Source organism: Amblyomma americanum, chromosome 11 (genome assembly GCF_052857255.1).
Source record: "Amblyomma americanum isolate KBUSLIRL-KWMA chromosome 11, ASM5285725v1, whole genome shotgun sequence".
Lineage (NCBI taxonomy): Eukaryota > Metazoa > Arthropoda > Arachnida > Ixodida > Ixodidae > Amblyomma > Amblyomma americanum.
In genome coordinates, this window is record NC_135507.1 from 20,349,598 (window position 1) to 20,374,767 (window position 25,170).

The 25,170-nt window shown below is 46.6% G+C and overlaps 2 protein-coding genes across 3 annotated transcripts in view; one reads left to right on the plus strand and one right to left on the minus strand.

Moving 5' to 3' along the window:
• LOC144110621 (A disintegrin and metalloproteinase with thrombospondin motifs adt-1-like) overlaps positions 1-15,461 on the plus strand; it is a 66,985-nt gene extending 51,524 nt beyond the window's left edge. Inside the window, exons 15-18 of the mRNA XM_077643646.1 lie at positions 126-221; positions 794-1,015; positions 12,534-12,645; positions 13,594-15,461. Of these exons, the coding sequence (XP_077499772.1) occupies positions 126-221; positions 794-1,015; positions 12,534-12,645; positions 13,594-14,033 (870 nt within the window). The 3' untranslated portion in view covers positions 14,034-15,461. The remainder of the gene's footprint in view (positions 1-125; positions 222-793; positions 1,016-12,533; positions 12,646-13,593) is intronic.
• LOC144110619 (vitellogenin-6-like) overlaps positions 1-25,170 on the minus strand; it is a 143,836-nt gene that overhangs the window by 103,400 nt on the left and 15,266 nt on the right. The gene's annotated exons all lie outside the window — the stretch shown is intronic.

The window sequence follows — 25,170 nt, forward strand, 5'->3', positions numbered from 1 at the left end:
GTGTTTAGAAACGCTACAAATATATCTGCTCTGAGAAACATAAAATCAAACTGGCATCTTTTGCAGCTTGGTGGCATTGGTGTCACACTCATGATTTTTATTCGACCCTTCCTTTTTTTTCGCAGCACGTTTGCGAACAAGTGATCTGCAAGACACGCAACCGCCAGGGCTACTACAAGGCGGGGCCTGCTCTGGACGGCACCTACTGCGGCGACCACAACGTGTGTGAGCTTCGACAGATATGCTGCTCAACAGTGTGACATATAATTGACACTCCGCTTTGGTGTCTCACTTGCCTACTCGCCAGTCTGCAATAATTTTGACGCACCGGTCTTGTGTGGATTATATCAAAGCACATATAAGATCTTTTAATTGGGGCACTTCAACTTTTGAGTTCAGATTACTGGCGCGTATGCCCAGCATGCAGTGATCCCTGCAAGATATTTTTTCTACGTGTTTATTCCTACGGTAATAAGCTTGACCCAAGCGGTAGAAATGATGGAACAATGCAGGGTTGGGGAGGGCGACCGGTGTATACTGTTCATCCTCAAGGTTGGGTGGGCCAAGTGTCGGCTATGCAGTGTCGGCTAGGCCCTTACTGCTCTCAAATGTAATTCATGCCAGCCCACCATACCCGGAGAGCAAAGTCCGGTGTCCCGAAGGCGGATTATTTTGGAGGGTTTCATATCAAGCCTGAGCATCAGTTAGTGGTAGAACGCTGATTAAACGTTTCGTTCAAGCGTACACCGTCTACTGAACGTTTAAAACACCTCCGTTCTTTGTGTGGCCACAGTGGTGTCTGCACGGCCAGTGCACGCCAGCCTGGTCCGGTTCCCTAAAGATGGTGCTAGGCGGATGGGGTCCGTGGCGCCGGGACTCGTGCCACTCCGGGTGCCTGGACAACGCCCGGGGCTTCAGCAGGGACAGGCGGCGCTGTGACCGGCCGAAGCCGCGCAACACGGCGGTCACCTGCTCGGGCGACGCGCTCAGGACGAGGCTCTGCGACGACTCAAAGGTGAGTGCCCAAATACGAGCTTAAGTTTACCACATGGGGCTTGAAACCCGCGGTGAGCACGGGGCATTTGCGGAGAGAATAGGGCGGCTGCGGAGCTGCTTGCGACATGAGATTATTTTTTATATTAATGAGCCTTAAGCATGAGTTCTGTTTTTACTTATTGAATCCTCGACGCCATGTCAACTGGCGCGCCGGTAAAGAATCTGAAGACCTAGCTGCTTTGCATTGGAGCACTCGTGCGCTAACGCTGAGATTCTGTACACTATTGTTGGCTTGGCTGCGCTCATTAAAGCTCTACTTTTTTTACCACTTATCATAGAGTTTACACTATGGTCGCCTGGTCCTAGTCCATCGCAAATATAGATTACCATACCACCTCTTGCCTTCCGCGCAATCCTGAGGCATAGAAGTGAGAGGGATGAATACAATTGTTTGCTTCATAACCTAGTCGCAAGTACAAATCTCTGGGATGTAGGTATGTAAACGATGCGTCGACCTTCGTGCTCAACAATCCCACCTCATCACTTTCTGTTTTGACGTGTACGCTCTGAGGACTCCTGCGCAGCCGTCCTCAATTTTTTTGCAGACTTTGGCACGATATCGTGACCTGGAAACATGGCGCACACAGTAACCTTACCTTGGTGTATCTAAAGCCGGATACAACTCAAGAAAAAAGCGCTTTTCCCCATCAAAGGGTCCACTTCCAGCCAATGTCGTCGGCTGATTCTCATAAACCTGTTAGTGTGACAATGCAGGGAGTTTCAAATGAGAGGGGATGGTCCCCTCACTACACTGTAGGGGAAAGGCACCTCCCTGCTTTATCACGCAACTCCCTGCATTGTCGCGCTCAAGTTGATTAGAACCGACCGACGCCATTGGCTGGAAGGGGGTCCTCTGACAGGAAAAAGCCGCTTTGTCTGGACTTGCATGCAACTATGGTTACATGTCCGTAACCGCTGTTTGAATTCGTGACGTTAACGTTTCTCTCAAGAGTAAAGTTTCTCCTGGTCGTTTCTTTCTTTGTTTTTCTTGTCCTAGTTTGCTCAGCATAGACTGAGCACTGCTGCTTTCAAGATATAATTTCTACCCAACATTAATTAACTACTTACAGAGCTTTCGCATTGTGGTTCGGACAAACTAACGATAACAAATGCGTTGGAAGCAGTGGCAGCCCACAATTTTCTTACCTATTGCTTGAAGGCGAAAAAGAAAGAGGATGTAAGCCGCCGATAGGAAAGTTATGCTTGCACGACTATAATTGATTTTAGACTGTGTGAACAGTCCTTTGGTAACTCTGTCGCAACAGGAGAAAAATAAGAGGTCACGAGGGTGGCAACGCTTTTATTAAAAAATGGATGCGGTAAGGGAGGCCAAGAATCCGTTCCTTACTCCGTAAGAATGTACAGTACCAAAATATGAACCGGAAAACACGGCTCAGACACATAGCCTTCGTAAAAAGTGCCTACTTTCCTTCAAACGAAAGAACACTTACATGACGACTTCATAACGTTTCGCAGAAGAACACCTGCGTCGCGTGACCTCTATTCTACTTCGGTTTCTATTCGGTCCCGCATTGAGTCGACATCGCAAGGCAGTGAATGGAACGCTGCAGTGACGCTCAGATGCGCATGCGGTAGCAAAAACCCTCATCTGCTAGATTGTCCTACAGATATTAGAGAGTTTTAGCACCGCCGTACGGCAAATACGGTGACTACGGCAACCGGGACCGTGCGGCAAATGTGACTAGGCATGTCTGACAACGGTAGCAACAGGAACGCGTTACCGTATTTTCCGTACGATTGCCTCGCTGGGCTAAAGGTCTCTATTGAGAGTTTACAAGCCTAACTCTCAATTGAGACTTTTAGCCCCACAGCTTTCTGTGTAACTGCGAATTAAAAAAATTCAGAGGGACCCATAATTACCTCACGTGTTGGCAATGCGATATCATTAGAAGCTGTTGATGCCTTTAACGGAAGTAACGTAGCTTTCGGTCTGATGACGTTACATCCCTCCAGCCAATGAGAATTATCTCGTCTGGAGACGTCACTACTCTTCAGCCAATGGGCAATTTTTATGACTGAAGACACAATGTTTTGACGATGAGGGTTTTAATGCCATCGCATTTAGAGGCAAGAAGCTGGTTCGCAAGAAAGGTTCCATTCCATTGGAAGCATGGCTACAGAGCCCGAGACTCCAGGGTTGGTGACTGCCGCTGCGACCTCATTTCGATGGCTGAGAATCACGAAATTCACCTTACATAGAATTAGCGAATGCGCGTTGAAGAATTCCAGGTCCTTGTAGCCCGCGGTATTTCCTTGGCATGCGTAAACATCCGTCACTCAATTATCTCAATGCAAAGGAAACATCGCCGCGGCATATACAGAGGGTTGTATATGCCAGCCGAAACGCACTTCCCTTCGGAAGCCTCGTAGGTAGATATTTACGGTCTTAACCGGTCGCAGAGCCCAGGGAAACACAAGAAGGCGCTCGTTGCACTGATGTATGGTTAGACCTAAACAGGGATCCGGTGCCGGGAAAAGCGTCTGCGCGGGTACGCCGCGGCCGTGCTTTCCCGGAATGGATGCATGTCCGCCGCCTTCCGCGCTAATCAGGGACTATCGGGCGAATCTCCCACGCTCCATTTGACGTGTCATTCACCGCGCGACGGCCCTTGTTTATTAGCCGTGTTCGTAATGAGTTGAAGGCGACGAAACGAGAGTGCGACGAGCACTGCCCAGCCGAGGCAGCCTCGCATTAGGAGCTGCGTAACCAAAGCAGGGAGTGGCTATAGGCACCACGCATGGTGTCCCCGGTGAACGTCTCAGGGTCTCGCGCGAAGCGAAGAGACAGAGAATATATTTCCGTTATTTCCGGCGTACACTCCAAGGTATTTAAAAGCTTTAACAAACTATTGTGTTTCGGGGAATATAGTGCTTTCCTAGGACACAACAGCCTGCAGAATGTTTTCTAATACGAATAAAGCAGCGCCTTTGACAAAACCAACAATTCAGTACAAAAATAGTTTTGAACGTGGAAGAGTTAATCAATGTTTTTTTTTTTAAGTATTGTAAGATTCCTCTATAACAGTCCATATATTCGCATATCTCCCGTCGACAGGCTTGCATTTTTTTGCTATTGCTGTTTTTGCATATCAAAACAATGGACCATCTTCAATATGTCCATAATAGTATATTACACTCTTCCAGTATTCAAAATTTTTGTCTAAGAATGTTGAACATGTCTCACACACGGTTTTGGCAGTGTGCTGCTGGGTGTACCATCCGGCAGGGAAGAAAATAGTAAAACTATAGTAAAGAAAGCGAAGACCAGCATCTTGGCGACATATAAATGGCAGATCTGTTTTGCTCCCGCAGCCACTCAGAACACTACTCAAGACAGGTTTTGAGACTGAGTCAGAGCGGTGACAACTTCTTTTTGGAACGAAGGATGATGTGACAGGTTATAAACGATGAGTAAAAAACTCAAACACCAGTTCAAACATGAATTAGCGAGACGACTCGAGGAAAATTTTCAACAATTAAGTTCTCAAGCTGTTTTGAAATAACGTGCTAAACTGAGCTGAAGCTGTCGCCGTTTTGCTGGCTGCCTTTTGCTGTTTACCTGCAGTGAAGTCTAAGGCTTACATGCTTTGTGGAAACCTGGGCTGCCACTATGATTGCACCTGGCGCACGGTCGCGTGCCTGGGGCTGGGCACGCGAGCGGCGCAGGTCACGTGGCCGGATGTTGGCGCTCCACGTTACGCGATTGAGCCCTCCGGGCAGAGCTTCGTACAACAGCTCTCGCTGCAAAAAGCTGTCTACAGTTTCCGGAGGACATCGCTCGCTCGTAGTAGCTCTGTGGTCTTCGCCTCTTCTATTTTCTTACGTCATTTCTGACGAGAATTGTGATCACGGCGTTTGTCCTTGGTTGTTACGGTCGCCCGCTCTTCACTAAGGTCATCAGGACAGGACAGAAAGGAAAGGGCAAGATGTTATGCCTAAAAGAAAGGCCTAATTCCTCTTTTTGAAGCCTGCTGACTTCAAACACGTTGCGAGTAATCTCGCCCTTTCGCTAGCGATCTGGATTTTAGGGCCCCACATAAATGCCGGTTAGTCACACTCGCATATTGGATTCACCTTGCTCAAGCAAGTTCCGAAAGAGTTGAACACCCCTCTGCAGTAGACATGTCTCGAAGAACTGCACTCTGCAGTAAAAAACGCACGGTCAGCCTTGGAAGAAGGCATCCACTTCTCATCACATCCCGGGCTTGTGTCCTACCTTGGAAGATTGCTATCCTTAAACGAATGAACACCCGCTAAACTATCGGCGTAAACAGCAGGCCAAGCGACACGCTTGCCCAAAGTCCGCCGGAACCCTGCGAAATGACACTGCGCCTCACATGACAGGCCGCGACTGAAGAAGACAGCACAATGTCCTGGCCAGCAGCTTGACTGATGCACTCGCGTCCTTTCTGGAAAGGCCCGCTGATGTCTTCCGTAGAATCTGCGCTGCCTTGCTCGACACAGTGCCTGCCGCCCCTCGGACACGTTCCCGGTATAGACAAAGAAGAGCGACAACTAAAGCCGCCGGTGACGTCACGTGCGGAAAACCAGGCCCGACAGAGAAAGGAGCACGTGTTCGGTCGCTGCGAATTATTATAATGGGCCACAAACGCGCTGCCGCTTTCTATGGACTGCCGGTAAGGAAACGGCTAGACTAGAAAGGGCGCCGGCACGATACCCCAAAGCGTGTGCCGCCACCTTGTGACGGAATTCTTGGTTATTCCTCCTCGTTATACACAAGAAGCCGAAACCACACCACCTATTAAGGGCGATACAATGAGAAAGCTCAGGCCGGTACGGAAGGGCTCGGCGCATGCGCGGTTGCATTTTCATTGTTTTTTTTTCTTGTTTTCTCCGCATTTTTTTTCTTCCTTTTTTGCCAGCTGCGCGTGAGAGCCGGCCAGCCTGGCCGCGCGGAGCGGAGAGAAGTTAGCGCGAAAGAATATCCCTTCAGCGGCGGTATCCGAATCGCGAGAAAATGGGCCTCTAATGAAGATGACGAGGCGCCGATACCGTTGGGACTGGAGTCTTTACAACGGCCGCTAGTATTTCTGGTTGCGGTGCGCGCCGATGCCGCCCACCGTGGTACGAGTTGCGCAGGTTATGGCAGGCAACACTGGGCATGCGTGCGATGAAATGAAAAATTCGATGAAGCAGAATGACCTTGCAAGCTACTCCGTGGTACTCATGGATCACAGTTTAAGATACACAGCTCGGGACGCAACACGCAAAACCGACCGGACGCCAGCTACCAGACAGCATATTAGTGACCCACCTCCAAGCCACACATGTGACTGCAGCGCGTTCCATCCGCCGAGCAGTGAAACGTCGCCGACAGAAGCAAAATTTCACGGGACGAGCACGAGACCTGCTGCAAGAAATAAAAGGATCGCCCTTGATGATTGAATTGGTGTTTTTACTCTAAGGATTTTTTTTTACTCTAAACTGAGGCCTCACGCCCGCCACAGAATTTTTTTGTAGGGTTATGGTTGGCAAAGAGGGGCGCATCGGGAGGGTGCAGATGGGTGCAGACGGGATGGGTCAAGGGAGGCTGCGGTTGCATGGGTAGTCAGTGCATTAACTGGAAGGATAGACTGGGGAGGTGGCTGGTAACAGTGAGCAGGTGGCAGTAAGCAAGTGTGGCAAAGAGCAGGTGGTGAGCCCGAACAGGTCGCGACGGCATCACCAACCAAATGATGCGGAACCCTTCTCTGGAACTTGCCTTTGAATGAATAAATAAGCGATCGTGCGTAACCGTGCATAACCGTGTCTAACGCTACGTGTTTAATAGCATTTCGCACCACCGCAGCTGTCGCTTTAATTCACATTGCCACAATGGCAAATGTACAGTCGATTTTTTTTTTTCTCAATCATTACCACCCGCTAAAACGCGGTGTTTTGTAGTGGCGTTTTTCCTCATTAATCGCTACGTATTTTCTTTTTTCCCCAGCGCTGCCAGCGCAAAAGAGCCGTGACGTTACCTGAGCGTTAATGGCCACCATGTTGGCTTAATTAAACGCGATCGTTGCCTTAGAAGCGCGAAGCTGCTAACTAACACGGGGTTCATTGACTGATCGCGCGTAGGGGACATAATATTTTACACGTCATGGCTCGGCTGGGGCGTTTACACGGTGGTCGTAAATTTTAAGGACGGCAGAGACTCAGGCGACAAATACACGCGTCGGACGCATGTTCCCGGAAAAGTATTGGGCGTGTTTCGCGGAAACGTTCTTACTTATCACTGCACCTCCTGAGTTCGCTGCACGACCGATGCTTCGTTCGCCGCCGTAAATAATTTTGCGGCGACAACGCGCGAACTTTCGTTTACGGTATAAAAATAAACGCGTTATTCGGAATAGCAATTCCTCGTAACGAAGGTGAGATGCGTGACAAAGAAGGAACTAACAAGGCATCCAATATGAGCGCGTATACGTACCTCCTATTTCTCTCCCTGCCTTTTTGCTGTGATTGCATAATGTGAAACACGAAGAAGCCAAGTGTAAACATCTTTGCTTTAGGTCTCCCTGCAGGCTGCGGGCGTTAAGTGCGTATTTAGGTTGAGTAGGTGCCTTTGTGTTTCAACTCTAATCTAGAACGTAAACATTTCGACAGAAATGTTGAACACATGTCTCGCCTGTCTTCTGGTGTGCTGTCTTTTTGGCGCTTCGTTATTTTAAAAAACAACACATCAGGCAGGGCATTAATTGGTATATCTCAATAGAGATCTGTCTGGTCGGGTGTCGAACTAGGCATGACTTAAAACCACTCCCAAAGCTCTCATGATAAGAAACCCGATGTTTCGATGCCGACGTACTTGCCACATCCATCAGGAAGATGCGCAGTAGGCCTAACGAAGGTTTGGTCTCCTGCACATCTTCTTGCGCAGAAGTAGTGCGCATCGTCCACTGCGCACCAAACCTTCATTAGGCCTACTTCACAGGCCTTCTTCGGGAGCAAACCTTTCAGTGAACATTTTACCTGAAGGTTGACTTTCACTGATGTTGTGGCTGCACTTAAGATTGGTCTGGTTTTATCGTGCTTAACGTCCTAGACAGGGTCCGGTTATGAGGGACGCTGTAGTGTAGGGCTCCGGTTGACTTCGACCACCTGGGGTTCTTTAACGTGCACTGACATCGCACAGTACATGGGCTTCTGGCATTTCGCCCCCGTCGAAGTGTAACCGCCGTAGCCGGGATCGAACTCGCGTCTTTCGGGTCAGCAGCCGAGTGGCATAACCACTGAGCCACCACGGTGGCCTCGGATTCGTTCCTCTCAAGCTGGAATTCTAGTGAAAACTGGGTTTCACTGCGGGTTTGCTTTCACAAGTTTGGGTTTCCCGGTAGTTTTGGTTCCACTGAAAGTTTGGTTTCTTTGAAGGCGCTGTACATCGTCTCATGTCCCATGCATTCTATGCGAATTTTTAAATGTTCGCTCCTGCTGGCAAAATATTATAAAATTATCACATTACTGACGCCCTTTCCCCCACCGTTGGTCAGAGCGAAATTCCCAGTGACAGAGGTGTGGAAGGCATGATGTGTGGCCAGAGATCGTGAGCAGGCGACTGCTACTTCGGCAGGTCTTGGTAGGATATCCACTATTGTGATGGCTGAATTGTATGTGCCTAAGTATGTGCACACTGTTTCACGCGATAGCGTTAAGGTCGCTATTCAGCAAAAAACCCGGCGTCGTCAACGGTGGCTTGACCTTGTGGGTTCCCACCTGCCCACCATGCAGGTGGCAGTTTAATTATTGGGAGGCTGCTCAGGAAGTCCAACCTCTGTCCCACAAGCTCCACCAGTGGTTTGTAGCCTCTTGCCACCTTCCGGAGCCACTGCACCAATAGTGGTATGAGAACAACCAATTTCGCTTATAAGGGCATTAAGCCATTAGACGCTATCCCGTCATACCTTTAAGAATAAGCTTAAGTGTCCTCTCCAGTTTTTTTTACGTGTTTTACAAGTTAAAAACTAGCTAATCTTTACAGCTCTTTTCATTGTATTTCCATTTTTTTCCAGTAAAGTTACCTGTCTTTTACGTCGCAGTCATGTACGGAGACCTGTGGTGACAAACTTTTGGAGGTAGAGGATTCCAATCACTTGTCGTCATTACAGATTTGACCAGTATGATTCACCGTAGTACACTCTCTTCACCATAAAGTATGGTTGGCCTCACATATAAAGTAGGACAAGCATTGTTTCCTCAAGTTCTGGACACATTTTAGCCTAGATTTCTTATAAAATCGGGATTACATTTTATAACGACACCTCCTCTTTCGATTGTTGCGAGCCGGTTCCGCTAGCGCCGGGTGCGCACAACAGCCCAGCGAGCAATATGGCGGCACCCAGGCATCCCTTAGTGCAAAGGTCTATACATCGATGTCAACCGTTCAGTAAAAAATTGAGCAGCGTTTTAAAAGTCCATTCCGCCGTAACCTTTCTGACCTTGCATCTCCTACCCTCAACGAGCACTATGGAGGCGCCCAGGCATCCCTTATAGCAAAAGTCTATGCATTGATGGTCGTCCCTTCAGCAAGAAATTGAGCAACGTTTTCCAAGTCCGTTCTTCCATAACCTTTCTTACCTTGCATCTCCTAACCTCTCACGAATCTCTGCCTAGTGTATGCTGTGTGTGCTTCGAACGGTTTGATTCTCTGAATTGTGGCACCCTGAAAAATTCTGAAAGCACGCTTAGAATGTAGTAATATGTTCCTGGGTTATAACTCTAATTGTTGCCATTCTCATCATTGTCATTTTTCTTCTCCTTCATCAGTAACAATTGGCTCACTAAATCACTTTCAGTGCTTGTCCCCGTAGTACCTTAGCGCTTTGTGCAGACTCTACAAGCCATTCAACCAGAGATGACTGCGCAATTCCAGGCAGAATCCCCGTCGCGTGTGTGAAAGCTTCAATGGCTCCGAAATTGGAAAATGCTTTGTCACGAACGGAGCCTTTGTTGCGGCATCATAATGGCAGCTATATACTGTATCTCGAGGCAAGGCTGTAAATACCGGGCTTTGCATTGTGCTATGGCGCGACGCGCATACCAGCGCTCACACAATCGGGAGGAATGCACACAATGAAGTTTCATCTTTGCGTTTGACAGGACAGCTTAGATTTTTTTGTTTTATCTTGGGGTTAAAGGTAGTTAAGAATATGCCGAAAAGAGAGCGCGAATCAATTGAGCATTGAACTTGGATTGTGAGCTCGTTTTCACACAAAAGGCATCACCGCAACTGTCCGACCTACGGGCTCGCCTGCCGACCCTGTACTTCCTGAACGAGGCTCGCAGAGTCCATGGCGCCGCGCCTTCTGCAAGCGACGACTTCCGTGAACGCGTCGTTGGAACCAGCTGCACCGATTGTGCCCGCCAACAGCACTCTATCACGCGTTGTGGGCGCATGTTCATTTTTCTTAACGACCTTGCGGCGGCTGAATGCGAGCGGGGTTTCGCTATAGATTTTTCTCGACTCTTTCTTTTGTGTGCCTTCATGGAAGCCAAGGCTTGACATCTGCGCCTTCGCTTTTCATTGGCCAGAAAAGGCCATCGAATCAGTGCTTTAATATATGAAAACAACCGGTTTGTGGATCGGGAGGCGCGACGGAGAAAAGGAAGAAAGACATGCGAAGAAACACACAGCATCATGACTATTCTTTATGTGGCTTCGTCCATCCCGTCCTCTTTGCGCAGCCATGTCTTGTGATCATGCATCGAATAGACGAAATGAAAGCTTTTTCTCGAGGCTCGAATGGGCCATCCAGGCAGCGCTACGCTGCAGCCGTTTTCTGTATTATTATGCTGCGTGTACACTAGCTGAAGTAATTCTTTGTAATTTAAGGGTTTAATTAATTAAGCTTTATACTGAAAAAAAATGAGTCGTCAGTCACATAATTCTCGGGAAAAGACGTGACGTCACCAGACCAAAAGTGACATCAAAAAATTTCGATGTATCGTTATTGCGTCCTTGTCGCCACCTCTAGATATCTTCGGGGAAACATCTAACCACCATCTAGACGGTTTATGCTTTGTGGAGGTTTAGCGTACCGAGAGCTCGTCAGTCTATGAGGGACGGCGTAATGCAGGAATCCGAAAATTTTGACCTCCTGGCTTCATTCAGCGTGCAATCTTGTCACACAGTACTCGGGTCTCTAGGATTTCGACTCCATCGAATTGCGACTGCCGCGGCCTGGATCGAACCAGCGTCTTTCGGGTCAGCAGCCGAGCACCATAGCCATTGAGCCACCGCGGCAGCTCCACCAGCTGGGTCACCCGAATAGATATCTGTTTATGTGCAGTGAGTATTTTAGGGGTACCCAAACACAGCTATGAAAAAATGACACAAAACTCTTCTAATGCTGTCCCATTGCAAACGCGTAATGTGATTAGGTATGCCTGTGAATTTTTTAGTTTACTTCATGTAGTGTGTGTGACCGATGACCAGAGGTCTATTAGGCTGTCACAGTGGACACCAAGTGAAGAAATACATCATTACGGATTGCCTAAGTTCAAAGATTGAAGAGATGTATTAACAGGCTGGAACAACTCGAGCACTTCGTGCGGAACCCAGGAATAATTTAAGGTCACTAACAACGGCCTTTCTCCTAAAGTGGTACCCTCTACGCCGGCAATGACAAATACACGATGTCCCCAACTAATCTGTCCTCTCCATTCTCTTTCTCTCCCCTCATCCTTATCCCCGATATAGATTAGCAAGCACGAATTGTGCCTGTTCAAAGTTACTTCATTTTTTCCCCTTATTTCTCTGCTAACTAACCCGTTAGCTTAGTTCATCGTCTGTCCAGGCTTTATTCCGCTTTCTTTGTGTTTGTTTTTCAGTCGGCTCATTTATCCATGCTTAACACTGCCATCAGATGCTTGCTCAGAGAACTGTTCCGAGGAGTACACTCTAAATACGAATATGCTATATGGCAGCAAAAAGGGAATAAAGTGTACTTACTCCCTTACAAAGGGAATGCGCTAGAGGACAACGTACTCTCTTTTTACTCCTTTTTGCTTACAGTGTACTACCAAACCAGGGACATACCTAGACACACACAGATTCTTTCCCAATTCCTTCAAGCAATCGGAGAATTTTATGATTGACGGCACATTTTCTTTCTGATGAGGCTTTGAATGAAATCGCATTAAAGATGTTTGCAAACGAGAAAGACGAAGGCTATGTCGGAACTGCGGCATTTCTACGTGTATGCTACATGGCGGAAAAAATTTATCCTTTCTCTAGTAAGAAAATTGATCTCGTGCTTATAAATTTTCGTACGAAGCTTTGCTGCAAGGCAACTCCAGTTGGTCACTTTGTTTTCCGTGCTTGTTGGGTAGCTCCTTTCAAGCACCCCTCCTATCTTGCGGGATAAAGGACGGAAAAAGTTGCGCGGTGATAACCGTTGCAGTCGTAGCAGTGACAATGCCGCAACAAATGAACTGTTGAAATCTTTTCGCAGATCTGTCCTCGTCGTGAAAACCCCGTGGCCTACGCTACTCGCAAGTGCTCCGAGTGGAAGACCCTCGTCCGGGACATATCTTCGAAAGGAGCCCAAGTTCGCCACAACCCGTGTAAGTTCGACAGCACTACTTATGCACCTAGGCATGTCACCTAGAGCCAGGACTGCTTCGTTGGGAAAACAGTGTAACCATCAATTTGTTAGCAGGATGTTTGCATCGGAAAAGGAAGACACAGAGAGAAGATGCACAGGACAGCTCTGTCCTGTGCATCCTGTGTTTGGGTCGTCCTGTTCCGCTGAAAATATGCTCCGGAGCTGCAATGCTCCTGCAAACTGTTCCGGTGCTGCGGGGTCATCAGAAGCGCGATTCCCTCAGGAATTTTACGGTGACACATAAAAAAACGTCGTTTTCAAAATTTATGCTGTATATATTGTCTAAATTTTTTATGTCACGAGACAGCCGAAGACATGTGGGTTATGAAAAAAATCCTAGAAATGAATAACCTTGATCATGTTGGTCGTTTTATTTGTGGTGTCTCTCCTGAAGTTAGTGTACACTTTTATGTACACCAGAATAAAATCGGCCTTCTTCCTTATCTCTGTAAATGACTACTAAAGTATTTTTCCCGCGCGATTCCTTATAAGGACGGCCTCTATCTTGCTAAAAAGAAGTACTTGCTTAAATGTAATACAGCTTAGTAACCACTTTGATGTTTCTTACGTCGTGTTTTACACCAACAGCTGTTAAACGCACGTTTCCATGCTTTGCAGCGTCGGCCTCGGTGTAACATCGCGTCACACACCAGCCAGCATGCAGTCACGTCACGCATGACGTCACTGCAGCGCGCCATGGCAAATCGTCGCACTGAGTGGACCGCACATAATGAAGTCTGGAGTGACAGCTTATAGTGACGTCACGCACACATTACCTCAAAACACCAATAATAAATAAACAATATCATATTCCCACGATCCTTAACAGCTGTCGCTGAATCTTGCGTTCCGCAGTGCTAACCGTGCTTATGATCTTTGTGTTCTTTCCGCCCCTTTCTCCGCGCAGCACGGCCGTGGCAGGCGTGCGCCATCTACTGCAAGATCACCGACGGTCCCTGGTACACGCCGCGAACGGAACTCAACGACCTGGGAGGATCCTTCTTCCCGGATGGTTCCTGGTGCCACAACGATGGTCGCCGAGACTTCTACTGCCAGAACCACGTGTGCCAACCGGAGCCGTCAAAGACGGCCTCTTCCAAGGGACGTTCGCTGTGGCTACTGCAGGACGTGGACGTCGAGCCGCGCTTCCAGAACGCCCGGCCCCTGTCGTCACTGCGGGCGCTCCCGACCCCCGTCTACGACGCCGCGTTCGTCTACAACGAAGACACTTCGCAGCCCGTGGGTGTTGTGCAGGCGACACGAGTGGACGTGAGCTTGGACGAATCGGAAGACCAGGAGTACGCAGACAAAGACTACGTCACGCTGCCACCGGACAAGCCTAGATGACGTTGCACGACTGCAGCTAGAGGCGATTTAATGGCTCTGATGAATCAGTCGTAGCTGGTGGCGTACGCAGTCTTGCTATGCGATGAGCGGACGATTGTCTTGCACTAAGCATGAAGTAGTCGTGGGTATCTCGCGAGTCTTCCACATTCTACCAGAAAAGTCACGGCCATCAATTCACATTCCCGGTTGTGGAGAATAATCCGGAAGTCAATACAAATACTGAGAGAAATGTTGCAGTACTGTCCGCCGCAAAGGAGCAGAAATCTCAATCTGGAATAGTTTCTAATTTGTTGTGCATATTAGTGAAGTTCGTCGAGGAATTTCTTCGAGTACCAAGCTAAAGTCGCCTTTTGCGCGTGCCAAACCGTCGTCTTCAGCATAATTTAGCGCAGGGGCTGAAAGGACTCGACCCCTGGGCTGATTCCTTAAACTGGCCCACAAGCGGATGCGTTATATTAAGAACAGAGGACAAGCTGTAAGCACAACGCCCTTGCTTGAAATATGTTCTTGGCCGTAGTTACAGATGAGTGGTTGTCTGGAGGCGCGACCATGTTTCCAAGAGCTCATGACCCTGTTTCAAAAATGAAGACGAACAGCAAAGTATCTGAGAGTTCACTGTTAAAGAGGTTTATGAAACCATGCCGCCTGTAGAGATCCACTGCGAATGCCTCGAAGTTTTACTGCGGCGGCTGTCCTCCTTCCTCCTGTGTGATAGAGCACAAGTGCAGACATTTTCCCTAACTATGTAAATGCACCGGACACTTTAAAAATTGCGCGGCTGGTTTCAGCAGGGAAACTTTTTTTTAGGAGAGGAAATTATGCAGTAACTGTCTCACATGTCTCGGTGGACATCCGAACCACGCCGTAAGGGAAGGGATAAAAGAGGGAATGAAAGAAGAAAGGAAGAAATAGGTGCCGTAGTGGAGGGCTCCGGAATAATTTCGACCACCTGGGGATCATTAACGTGCACTGACACCGCACAGCACACGGGCGCTCGTTACTCGGACGTTCTTATTAAGGATTTTGGCTGTTGCGAGTTACTCGCGGAAGGAACAGAACATGCAGAACACCATCTAATAAGCAGTGTTATGTCGGGCGGATCAGGTTAAAGGCGGAGGTTGTAGGTGTGCGGGGCTATTCCTTACAAGCGATTAAAAGGAAGTCTCGAGGGGAAGCCTCACGGGGAAGTATCATGGGAAGGCCTCATTACGCCTCTGACCCTCTCTCAAATCTCAAGCCCTTACACACACCTTCATCTGCCACCACAACATGCCTCTTACCGGCTAAATTTATTCAGCTCAGGAAGCCTTGGCATAGTTGTATCTGGGTACGCTGTGTATATACGTCCTTCGTTCGAAACCGCAATTCGTACCGACTGCGCCAAGTTTGTCCGTGTCGGAACTGGGGCACTTAAATGAGGCATCAAATCCCTTTTTTCTTCTAGAAACGCCTCACTTTTGTCCGAACTTCACTGGCAGCGGCAGTGGCTGCCAATCATTTATGCCTGCCAATCATTCATGGGTGTGATCATCCCCGTGAAATTGTGAGGGAGTTCAATGGTGCACACACTTCCTGCCCCCTGATGTCCAAAGCGTCTTCACTATTCTGCTTCTCCGCCCCGTCTAAAGGCTTTCAGGATGCGTTAGATAAAAATCAAATAAATAGAGAGAATTAATTGACCTCTTATCTTTCACTCTAGTTTCACTAAGCTGTCAGACAGACAATAACTTCTGCTTGTTGCTCGCCATCCTTTCGTCTCTTTCTTTTTGCGCTCTGCCTACCTCTACAAGTAATTTGCAACAGCGTAAATGAGCGTAAAACATAATAAGAAGGTAAAGAAGCCCGCCTATGGAGATCATAGAATTTTGCGAGCAGTCATTAAGACACCATTGCAGATAAAAGTCAATCACAGAAGCTCTGTATGGGGTACTGGTACTGATATGATTACTGGTACTTTGCGTTTGTATCGGATGATGAAGGAGACACTGTGTTCGTGCTGCTCTCATGGGCTGAAGACATCACCAGCCGGCACAGGCCATCCGACTTGACAACCGCTGTTTTGTGTGGTGTGCCAGACAAGAATCCCGGCAATAATCTAGTCTGCTTTGTGCAAAAAAGCACATGTCAATACTTTTGTTCACTATTTTTTTACTTCTTTTGTAAATAAACAAGGTCTGCTCGTTTTCTTGAGAGGTCCACTGGTGTTCACTTACGGCGTTTATTACAGCTCGGGTCAAAGATCATCGCTGCTGATGCCCGTTCACAGGTCGGTAGCCGTCTTTTCTTTTCTGTATAAATCTTGTTCATCTTTCATTTCCACCTTTTTCCTTCTTTTCCTCTTTTCGTCCGACCGACCTCATTGCCCTTCTAATCATTAGTCATCTCTCTCTCTCTCCTGATATCGTTTTTTTAATGTTTTTTCTTTACCGCAGCAGCGTTTCTTAGGAATCTTTTTTGCCGTCTTGTGGCACGTTGGGGGACCCGTGTCCTTTAAGCTGCATCCTACTATACCATTCCCAGTGAAACTAACCAGTAATTAATTGCGCATTAGTTTACTCATCCGATTAATTGTATGTTTATTTATTTACACACACTCCAGACCTTCGGGGTAAACGCAGAAGTTGTGTGGTTTATAATATGCAGCCAATCACTAACACAACTACACAACAAAGGAACAAAGATCACATCTTTGTGCTCTAAATAGTTTCCACGTTGGATAAAAAAACTGGTACAACAGGCGTGCACGAATACTGCCGAAAATTGAGCTAAAACTCAAGAAAAGTTCACGGTAGGCAGCTTTATCTAAATAAGCTAGTGAGTGTGTAGAAATTAGTGACACTTCGGCAGAGTAGCTTCTTGTTGAAGATGGTTTATCGAACATTAAGCGACTGTTTCGTAGGAAGCTGTAATAAAAGTTATAATACACGCAGTAAAAACTTCAGGGAACCAGTGCGACAACGCGCTGGAAGTGGAGCTAAATTCACTGAGCAGAGCGCGGAAGCAGCGGAGCCTTGAATCCCTTCATTTGAGCTGCAGAATTTTTACCATGGGCAGAGAATGAAGACAGGCTGCAAACTTCAACATGTTCGAAGGCTGTTTCATGTTGAAGCGTTAGAGAATCTGCGCTGCAATAAGCCAGGTATTTTCCATAGCCGTACCGAATATTCAAGTCAAGTCAAGTCATCTTTATTTCAACATCACAAGGATGCTAGGGCCGCAGCCAAAAAGCCTATTAACGGCTTGACGAGGGGCTGCGCCCCTTACAATTACTGGGCATGGACCTTGACATGTTAGAGGTAAATATTACTCGAAGTTGCTAATAATTGGTTTTGGAGGGGAAAGGAAATGGCGCAGTATCTGTCTCATATATCGTTGGACACCTGAACCGCGCCGTAAGGGAAGGGATAAAGGAGGGAGTGAAAGAAGAAAGGAAGAAAGTGGTGCCGTAGTGGAGGGCTCCGGAATAATTTCGACCACCTGGGGATCTTTAACGTGCACTGACATCGCACAGCACACGGGCGCCTTAGCGTTTTTCCTCCATAAAAACGCAGTCGCCGTGGTCGGGTTCGAACCCGGGAACTCCGGCTCAGTAGTCGAGCGCCCTAACCACTGAGCCACCGCGGCGGGTCTACTCGAAGTTGCTTGAACTCGGAAACAGCACAAAGCACGACCTTATGAAGCTATTATTTATTTATTTTTTTCACACTGTAACGCCGTGGATTTCTAGAGGAGAATGATTTAAAACAAATAAAAGCTTCTTACGTGGCAAAGATAATCCATGAAAATATGTGCACACGGAAGAGTCGAAAACAGGTCTTCGTCAAATAGAATGCATAGAAAAGGTTAAAACAATGCGTGAAAAGATTAAGGAACGTTATTTTTCAAACTTCCAAGTCACGCTGTGACAACTAACAGAACTAACAAGAAGCTGACGAAAAATAGCGTCCTCAGACGTGAAAGCGATGTCTGCGGGAAGGTGGTTGCAATCATAGCCGTATGGGGGATTAAGGTAAAGGTGTTCGAGCGGCAATTGTTAGAATTAACCTTAAAAGCCTAGTAAACACGCGAAGAGCGATAATGAAATGACAGCGTAAAGAATGATGATGGCAGATTTTGTAGAACATGCGCAGACAGGTAAGTTTTCTTTTCCGAAATAGGCTAGTAAGGAAAAGCTATATTTGACTTATGTTATGCTTGCGGAGTCGTTATACTTTGCGAGAATAAAGCAGGCACAACTGTTCTGAACTAGCTCTAGAGCTGAGATGTGGAATTTGTGGTATAGGCCCTAAGTGGAGGCAATTTTTCTTACTTAGTGCGAACAAGGGTCTTATAAAACAGTAATTTTAATGAAGATGGTGCTTTACTCAAGTCACAACTAAGATAACCTAATGTGCGATTAGCGTTGTTAAATATTCTTTTCATCTGCCCCTTTTTCCAAGTTAGCGGGCATTAAGAACACGCCTATGATGAAACAGACGCAACTGGAACGTCGTCAAGAGGGAACACATAAAGTGTTGTAGACTGTCGCGAAGCAATCACTAGTTCGTGTTTATCAGGATTAATTTCCATTTGAGATTTGTGAAACAATTAGTTAGCAATATTTTTTAAATCAGAATGCAAGGCCACTTTTTAAGCCTCGTGATAAATTCACGATAGATTGTACAGTCATCAGCGTTAATCTATATAAAGGACTATACACAATTAAGAAAATTATGAGTATAAATTAGAAAAATTAGGGGGCCAAGAACTAAACCTTGGGGACATTCGATGTTACATGAAATAGGGTGAGGCCATAGCCGTGAAAAGTATCGTCTTTATACCGGTTGCTAAAAAGCATTCAAATCAGATTAAAACTTGAGAGTGCAGGTTTAGAGCTGAAGGTTTTAGCAACAATAGAGCATCATTAACCTTGTCAAAAGCTTTGGAGAAAGTGAGAAAATGCAGTCAGTTATTACGTTTTTATTCATTACCGCCTCGAATGAATGCGTTAAATTAAGTATCTGAGTTTCACATGAAAATTAACGTCAAAAGCCATGTTGAGCAGATTTCAAGAACGAGTTACGTTATAAGAAATCAAGTATGCGAGAGTACAAAATATGCTTAATGAGTTAACAGGGAATGCTATCAATGTAATGGGTCACTAATTCAGAAGGGAATACTTATTTCCTAATTTATGTAATTGAAACACCTTCACTACTTTCCTTTCTAAAGTAGCGTACAATGATACAGCGACTGATGAAAACTTTTGATCGTAAAAAGAGAAGAACACAGTTTTGTTTTTCACAAACTGTTGATTAATATCGCGGATTTCCCATCATGACAATTTAAAAGTCAATAACCTTCACAATGAGCGCGGATTCAATTGATATTGACCACATTGGGGACACATATATACATGATTCATTAGTAGATACATTTGCACCACTGGAACAGGAAATTGTTGAAAAAAAATCATTAGATACATATGGGCAATCCGCTGGATTGACAGGCTGGCCATTATCATCATTAAAGATTCAAGGAGCCTTTTTGCTACATAAAGTGAGGGCGACAGTTTTCCTGATATCTGCTCATCTGTGCATTAAAGCATCAAGTATAGCAACTGAAAAATGAGTCTGTTTCGCGACTGTGAACCCTGCTAGAATTGGTTGCCGCGGTGGGTCACTGGTTACGGCGCTCGGCTGCCGACCCAAAAGAAGCGGGCTCAATCCCGGCCGCGGCGGCCGCTTCGATGGAGGGGAAATTAGATCTAGAGGCCCTTGTACTGTGCGATATCAGTGCTCATTAAAGAATCCCAGATGGTCGAAGTTGCCCGAAGCCCTTCACTATGGCGTTCCTCATAGCCTGCGTCGCTTTGTGACATTAAATCCCTTGAAATCAAAACTTTCCTCCACCGGCTCTTTTGGAAGTCTTGCAGTGATGCTATTAAGGGTCATTATACGCTGAAATAATTTCGTTTATTCGTTCATTTATTTTAGTCTCCTTTCCGTTCGAAAAGGAAAAGCCGAGACTAAAAGCTGTTAAGACAGCTTGACAAGGTTCCCGTCTCCTTAGATGATGGCAGTACAGCGCGTTTGAGGCAGTGTCAACAATATTGTAATTGAAAAGACAATACAAACAAAATACCTGTAAAATGGGCCCATGTAGTTTTTTGTAATACAGTATAAAGCAGCCGATAATATAATTAAAGAAACATATGAAGTATGTACAAGGCAATAATTAGGATAATGCAACGTGCACAGCCTTGTACAAACGGCAAGTGCATTACGGTGAATTGTGTACAGCATTTTGCACGGCCGTGTGTAAGTTTCATCATCACAAAAAGGAAGCAATGCGCAATTTATTAGAATGTTTAGTTTCCTATGTTGGAACAAAATTTGTCGAGTGTAATATATTGTACAATGCAGAATACAGCAATTAACCAAGGCCAACAACCACGAAGCTGTTTGGGCTGCCTCTGCTGAAGTTGCGCCGCGTGCTTGAGCTTGAGCTGCTTCTTGGAGCCAGACCTTCCGTTCCGCAGCTTGATCGCCTTGAGGCTGTTTCACATAATGTGATTGTAACCGCATCGCAATGCGATTCTCAACGTTTTGCGACAGAGGGGCGCGTCGGTGTCGTCCCAAATGCAACGTAGATACCAAACGCTTCGCGACACACTTCCGACGAATTGGTCGCACTGCCGCACTGTCGACATGACCATTGAGAACAGACCAGCCATCAACCAATAAGAGTACAAGGGTTGCTGGTTGCCCGTAGTCGCGTATCTGTTAACGAGCGCAAAAAAATAACTCCAGTGTTTTAACCGAACATCACAATGCACAACATCTCAATATAATTCGCCACGATTATAAAATGAACGCGTAAAAAGATGTTTGACATTTATAAGCGACAAAGTATTTCTTGATAATGAAAGGTCGCTCGCGACGCACCGACTGAGTTTGTCAGCATGCGAAATAGCGGCTGCGATTGGCGTCGCAACAACAATGCGAAAGGACCGTATTTTGCGGTGCTCGTCCCACAATGTGAAGCAGTCTTTATGCATAGGTTCCCGTCTGCGGCGCTTCTCGCGATCCATTAAACCACTGTTCAGTTGAGTAATGCGTGGGTAGTAAAGCCCAAGAGCGGTTTGTTAAGCTGCTGGCACAAGCCATTATTCCTTATGCTTCTTAGTCGCGGTCGCGTGATGTCTTGCGTGCGGCGAAAGATATGAAATTCCTCTTCTCTTTCACAAAATAATAGCTTAGTGGTACTTATGACTGGTAATTATATGGTAATTATATTTCTCCAAAAGATGAACCAAAGGATGCCAGAAGGATATCGCAGCAATACAACAGACACCTCGTTTTTGAAGGGCAATTTATATATATATATATATATATATATATATATATATATATATATATATATATATATATATATATATATATATATATAGGAAAAGAATTACTCTATGTCTTTATAGCCACTCGTTTAACTATGTGTAATACACGAGCAACAAGCTTTCTTTAAGATAACACGCGTGTGGCCAGAAATTGGCTACAAATGTTGGCGATCGCTGGACAGATGAGGTTATAAATATATTTTATCGACATCCCCCGCATGGTTAGATTTTCTTAGCATTCGTAGACTCAGTAACTTCTGAGCAATATTTGGGGTCAAAGAAATTCAGTTGCTAAAACTACCAACAGTAGATACACCTTCGTATGACGCCCCTACTTGAGCATACTGCAGCAACCGGTTCAAGTTCGAAGAAATTGGTGAAGTAATTCAGACTCAAGCTCATTTCTATGCGGCCTGTGCCTAGTATCGACTGAGCACGCTGTCGTGCATCATCAAGGTTCACACAGTGGGAAACACGGCTTTCAAAACGATTGAAAAGGCTTTCAAAACCACGACACTCGGGCACATGGAAAAACCTAACCGTCATTACGAATGTGAAACGTGTCGGATTGACGTTGCATCGCATCCCTGCACACCATCTTCCGATTGCTATAAAAGTCTTTGGAGTGACGCAGCAAGTATTTCATGGGAAGTTCGTACTCGAGGTATAATCACTCCCAGGCGAACCGCTCTAACGCAGACTTCCCATCGTATAGGGCCTTCGTGAAATGCGCGAAGCTTCCATAACCATGACAAGGTTTTCCATAAACAGCCAGAACAGCCTCGTATGAGCTGCGATGAAGTGGTTGCTAAAAAAACAGAAAAACACTTCATGGGGTAACGAGATGTCATTCGTTGCTGGTAGTTAACCAGTTTAATGGACCTGTCGCTGCCAATTGCCTGTTCCTTGAAGGCCCGATCATCAGAGACGTACACAAAGCTTAACAAGTGCCTTGCGGCTTTTTCGTCGATTCGTTTTTCTATAAATTCTGAGATGAGCCTTCAATATATAATCGAAAGACGTTACGCAGTTTTTTTTCGAACAAAATTTAGAGCCGTGGGCGGCTTGCACAAGATTTTACGACAGTCGTGAGCCCATATATGATTGGGCCGGCGAGAATGCGGTCTGAAGCTGTACGGTTGCCTGAGGCGTAAATTATATCTAAACGCAAGGCAAGAAGTGACGTTCCATCGTCTTCATGACGCCTAATAGCTGAAGCATGTAATATTTCTGACTTTTTATGGTGAATGGGGCGAATGTTAACACCCTTAGTTGCCGTAGAAACGACATCGCTCTCTAAATACCAGGCTTATCAAGTTATTGAATACATACGTTTCTTTTAAACGCTATGAAAGACACGTCGGAGTAGTCTGCGCAAGTTGATTTTACAACGAGGTGGATATTACTGACATGACTGAGTGTAATTAAAAGAGCAATAAATAAAATTTAGTTTGGGTTTTAGAGCGAGAGATTGTATTGTGAAATTGGAGGCCGTTGAAATCGAAGGCCAGTTCTTAAAATTTAGAAATTGGTACTGTGCTTCGAGATATATAACATAAAGTGCTACTTTAAAAAAACTGTCAAAGAGATTTCCCACTATGCACAATGATCAAATAGTGTCGCTAGAGTTTTCACTCCAGAAAACACATACGCAGTTTGAGTGTTTTTAACGGGGAAGCAGCTGACATTGCGTCAGTGACGGCCGCAATTGCAGCGGCCTCATTTGATGACTGTGTAATGTGGCAAATCCAGCAATACGAATTTTGAAAAAAAAACACACCTAAGCTTCGCCTTAAGAGTATGACGCGATAGCGCGTAGTAGATCAATGCCCATATATGCGAAATTGGTCATTCTCAACTTAAGATTGATAGATCCCTTTGAGTCCTCAGACCGCTCCTGGCCCAGTGGTGCAGCAGTTAATAGACAGTTTTAGCTGTGCGTACGCAAGTGCTTGCGTACGCAAAGAGCTACGGCGCTGCGTGCGTTACGCTGTCCGCTCCGAAGTATAGTTTTAGCTGACCGTGCCGTAGCGTCCCTCAGGCGCACGTGGCGCCATCTAGTGACAAGAAGTCAAACCACATCAACGCTCGGTTGAAGAAAATTTCATCCGTGATTACTGATAACTACTGTGAGTGCATTGGGAGCCTTTTTTGTTCCAAGAAGAAAAACTATGCAAACCGAAGAAAATGCAAGATCTGGCTAAAAGTTAGAAAACTGCTTCGCCAGGTGTCAGGTACCAGGAGATAGAAACTGTGCATTGCGTGCGGAGAGGAGGAGGAAACGGCTGAACACTTGATACTTTTCTGTAAAGGGCTTCAACCTACAGTGGAAGGCAGCGGGGCTGACTTACCCAAGGCATTGGGGTTTAGGGATAGTGAAGGGAAAGTGGATTTTAAGAGGTTAGAAGTAACAAAGCGAAGGTTATCTGATTGGTGGCTAAAAGCAAGACAGGAGTAAAATTTCACAAGACATGGCTAGGTGGCTTGAGCCACCGCCCGATGTAAAGGGTTCAGCCGTATCCATCCATCCATCCATCCATCCATCCACACTGAATATAGTTAGGCCTAGGAGCTTGAAGATCGCCAAATTATCTGAAAAACAGGGGCTAGTTATCGCTTATACCGCTACGTGTGGGCAAGATTAGGCGAAATAAAAGCGAACCGCTACCATTTTAGCGAGCTATTGCGTCGGGGAATCCAGCGGCGACATGTATTTATTCCGAAGCGGGCGAGCAGGGCGCCGCCATCTTGTCAAAGTTAGCGTACGCAAGCCACGCAAGCGCCGCAACGCAAACTCCGCTGGCTAGCGTACGGAAGGCTACCGTACGCAAGACGCAAGGCTTGCGCTTGCGTTCTGCGCATGCGCACTACCGTCCCCGCAAACTCCTCGCGTACGCTAACTCTTTGCGTACGCACAGCTAAAACTGTCTAATAAATGCGCACCTGCCCTGCGATGGCAGGTGCTCCCAGCGGTGGCGCTTGTGAGACCCAGGTTATTCTTCCCGAGCACCCTCGCGTCCATTCCTCTCCTTTAAAAAAAATTACTTTCTTTTTCCTTGCCTTACGGCGCGGCTGGTGGTTGCAATTCGATGAAGACCAAATGCTAAAGGCCCGCGTACTATGCGATGTCAGTGGACGTCAAAGAACTCCAGGTGGTCGAAATTTCCGGAGCCCTCCACTACGGCGTCCCTCATAGCCTGAGTAGCTTTGGGACATTAAACCCCCATAAGCCATAAGCAAAGCCTTTCGATCAATCACAAATTCAACTGCCACCTGCCACATGGTCCGTTTGCTCACAATGCGGTGGCCACATTGTGATGATGCCAGAAGGTCACGTGATCTATGTGGCCTACCTAGGCTTTTAAGGCAGAAAGCTGGCCTAGCTGGCGTTTAGATAGAGAGGACATAATACTTGCGCCAAACGACAGAGACAAAGCGGTAGTGTTGTCTTCTTTCTTTTTGTCCCGGTCGTACAGCGCTAGTACTATGTCCTATGTCCCCTCTGTCCTCCATACCTAGGTTGCTGGAGCGGCCGGTTGCTCCGGCCGCTCCGGCTGCGAGGCTTCAAACGGTCGCCGACGCTGCCGGCGTCGGACAGTTCTTTCCGACACGGAGGCACTAACGTTCTCGCGTTAAAATATGCCTGTTAGGCGGTTAAAGTGACTAATAACTTGGTCCTGAGATTGAAAGTTCGCCTCATGTGCGCGGAAGCGCTTCAGACTGGACGCCCTCTTAAATAGGCACTTACACGAAGTCCGG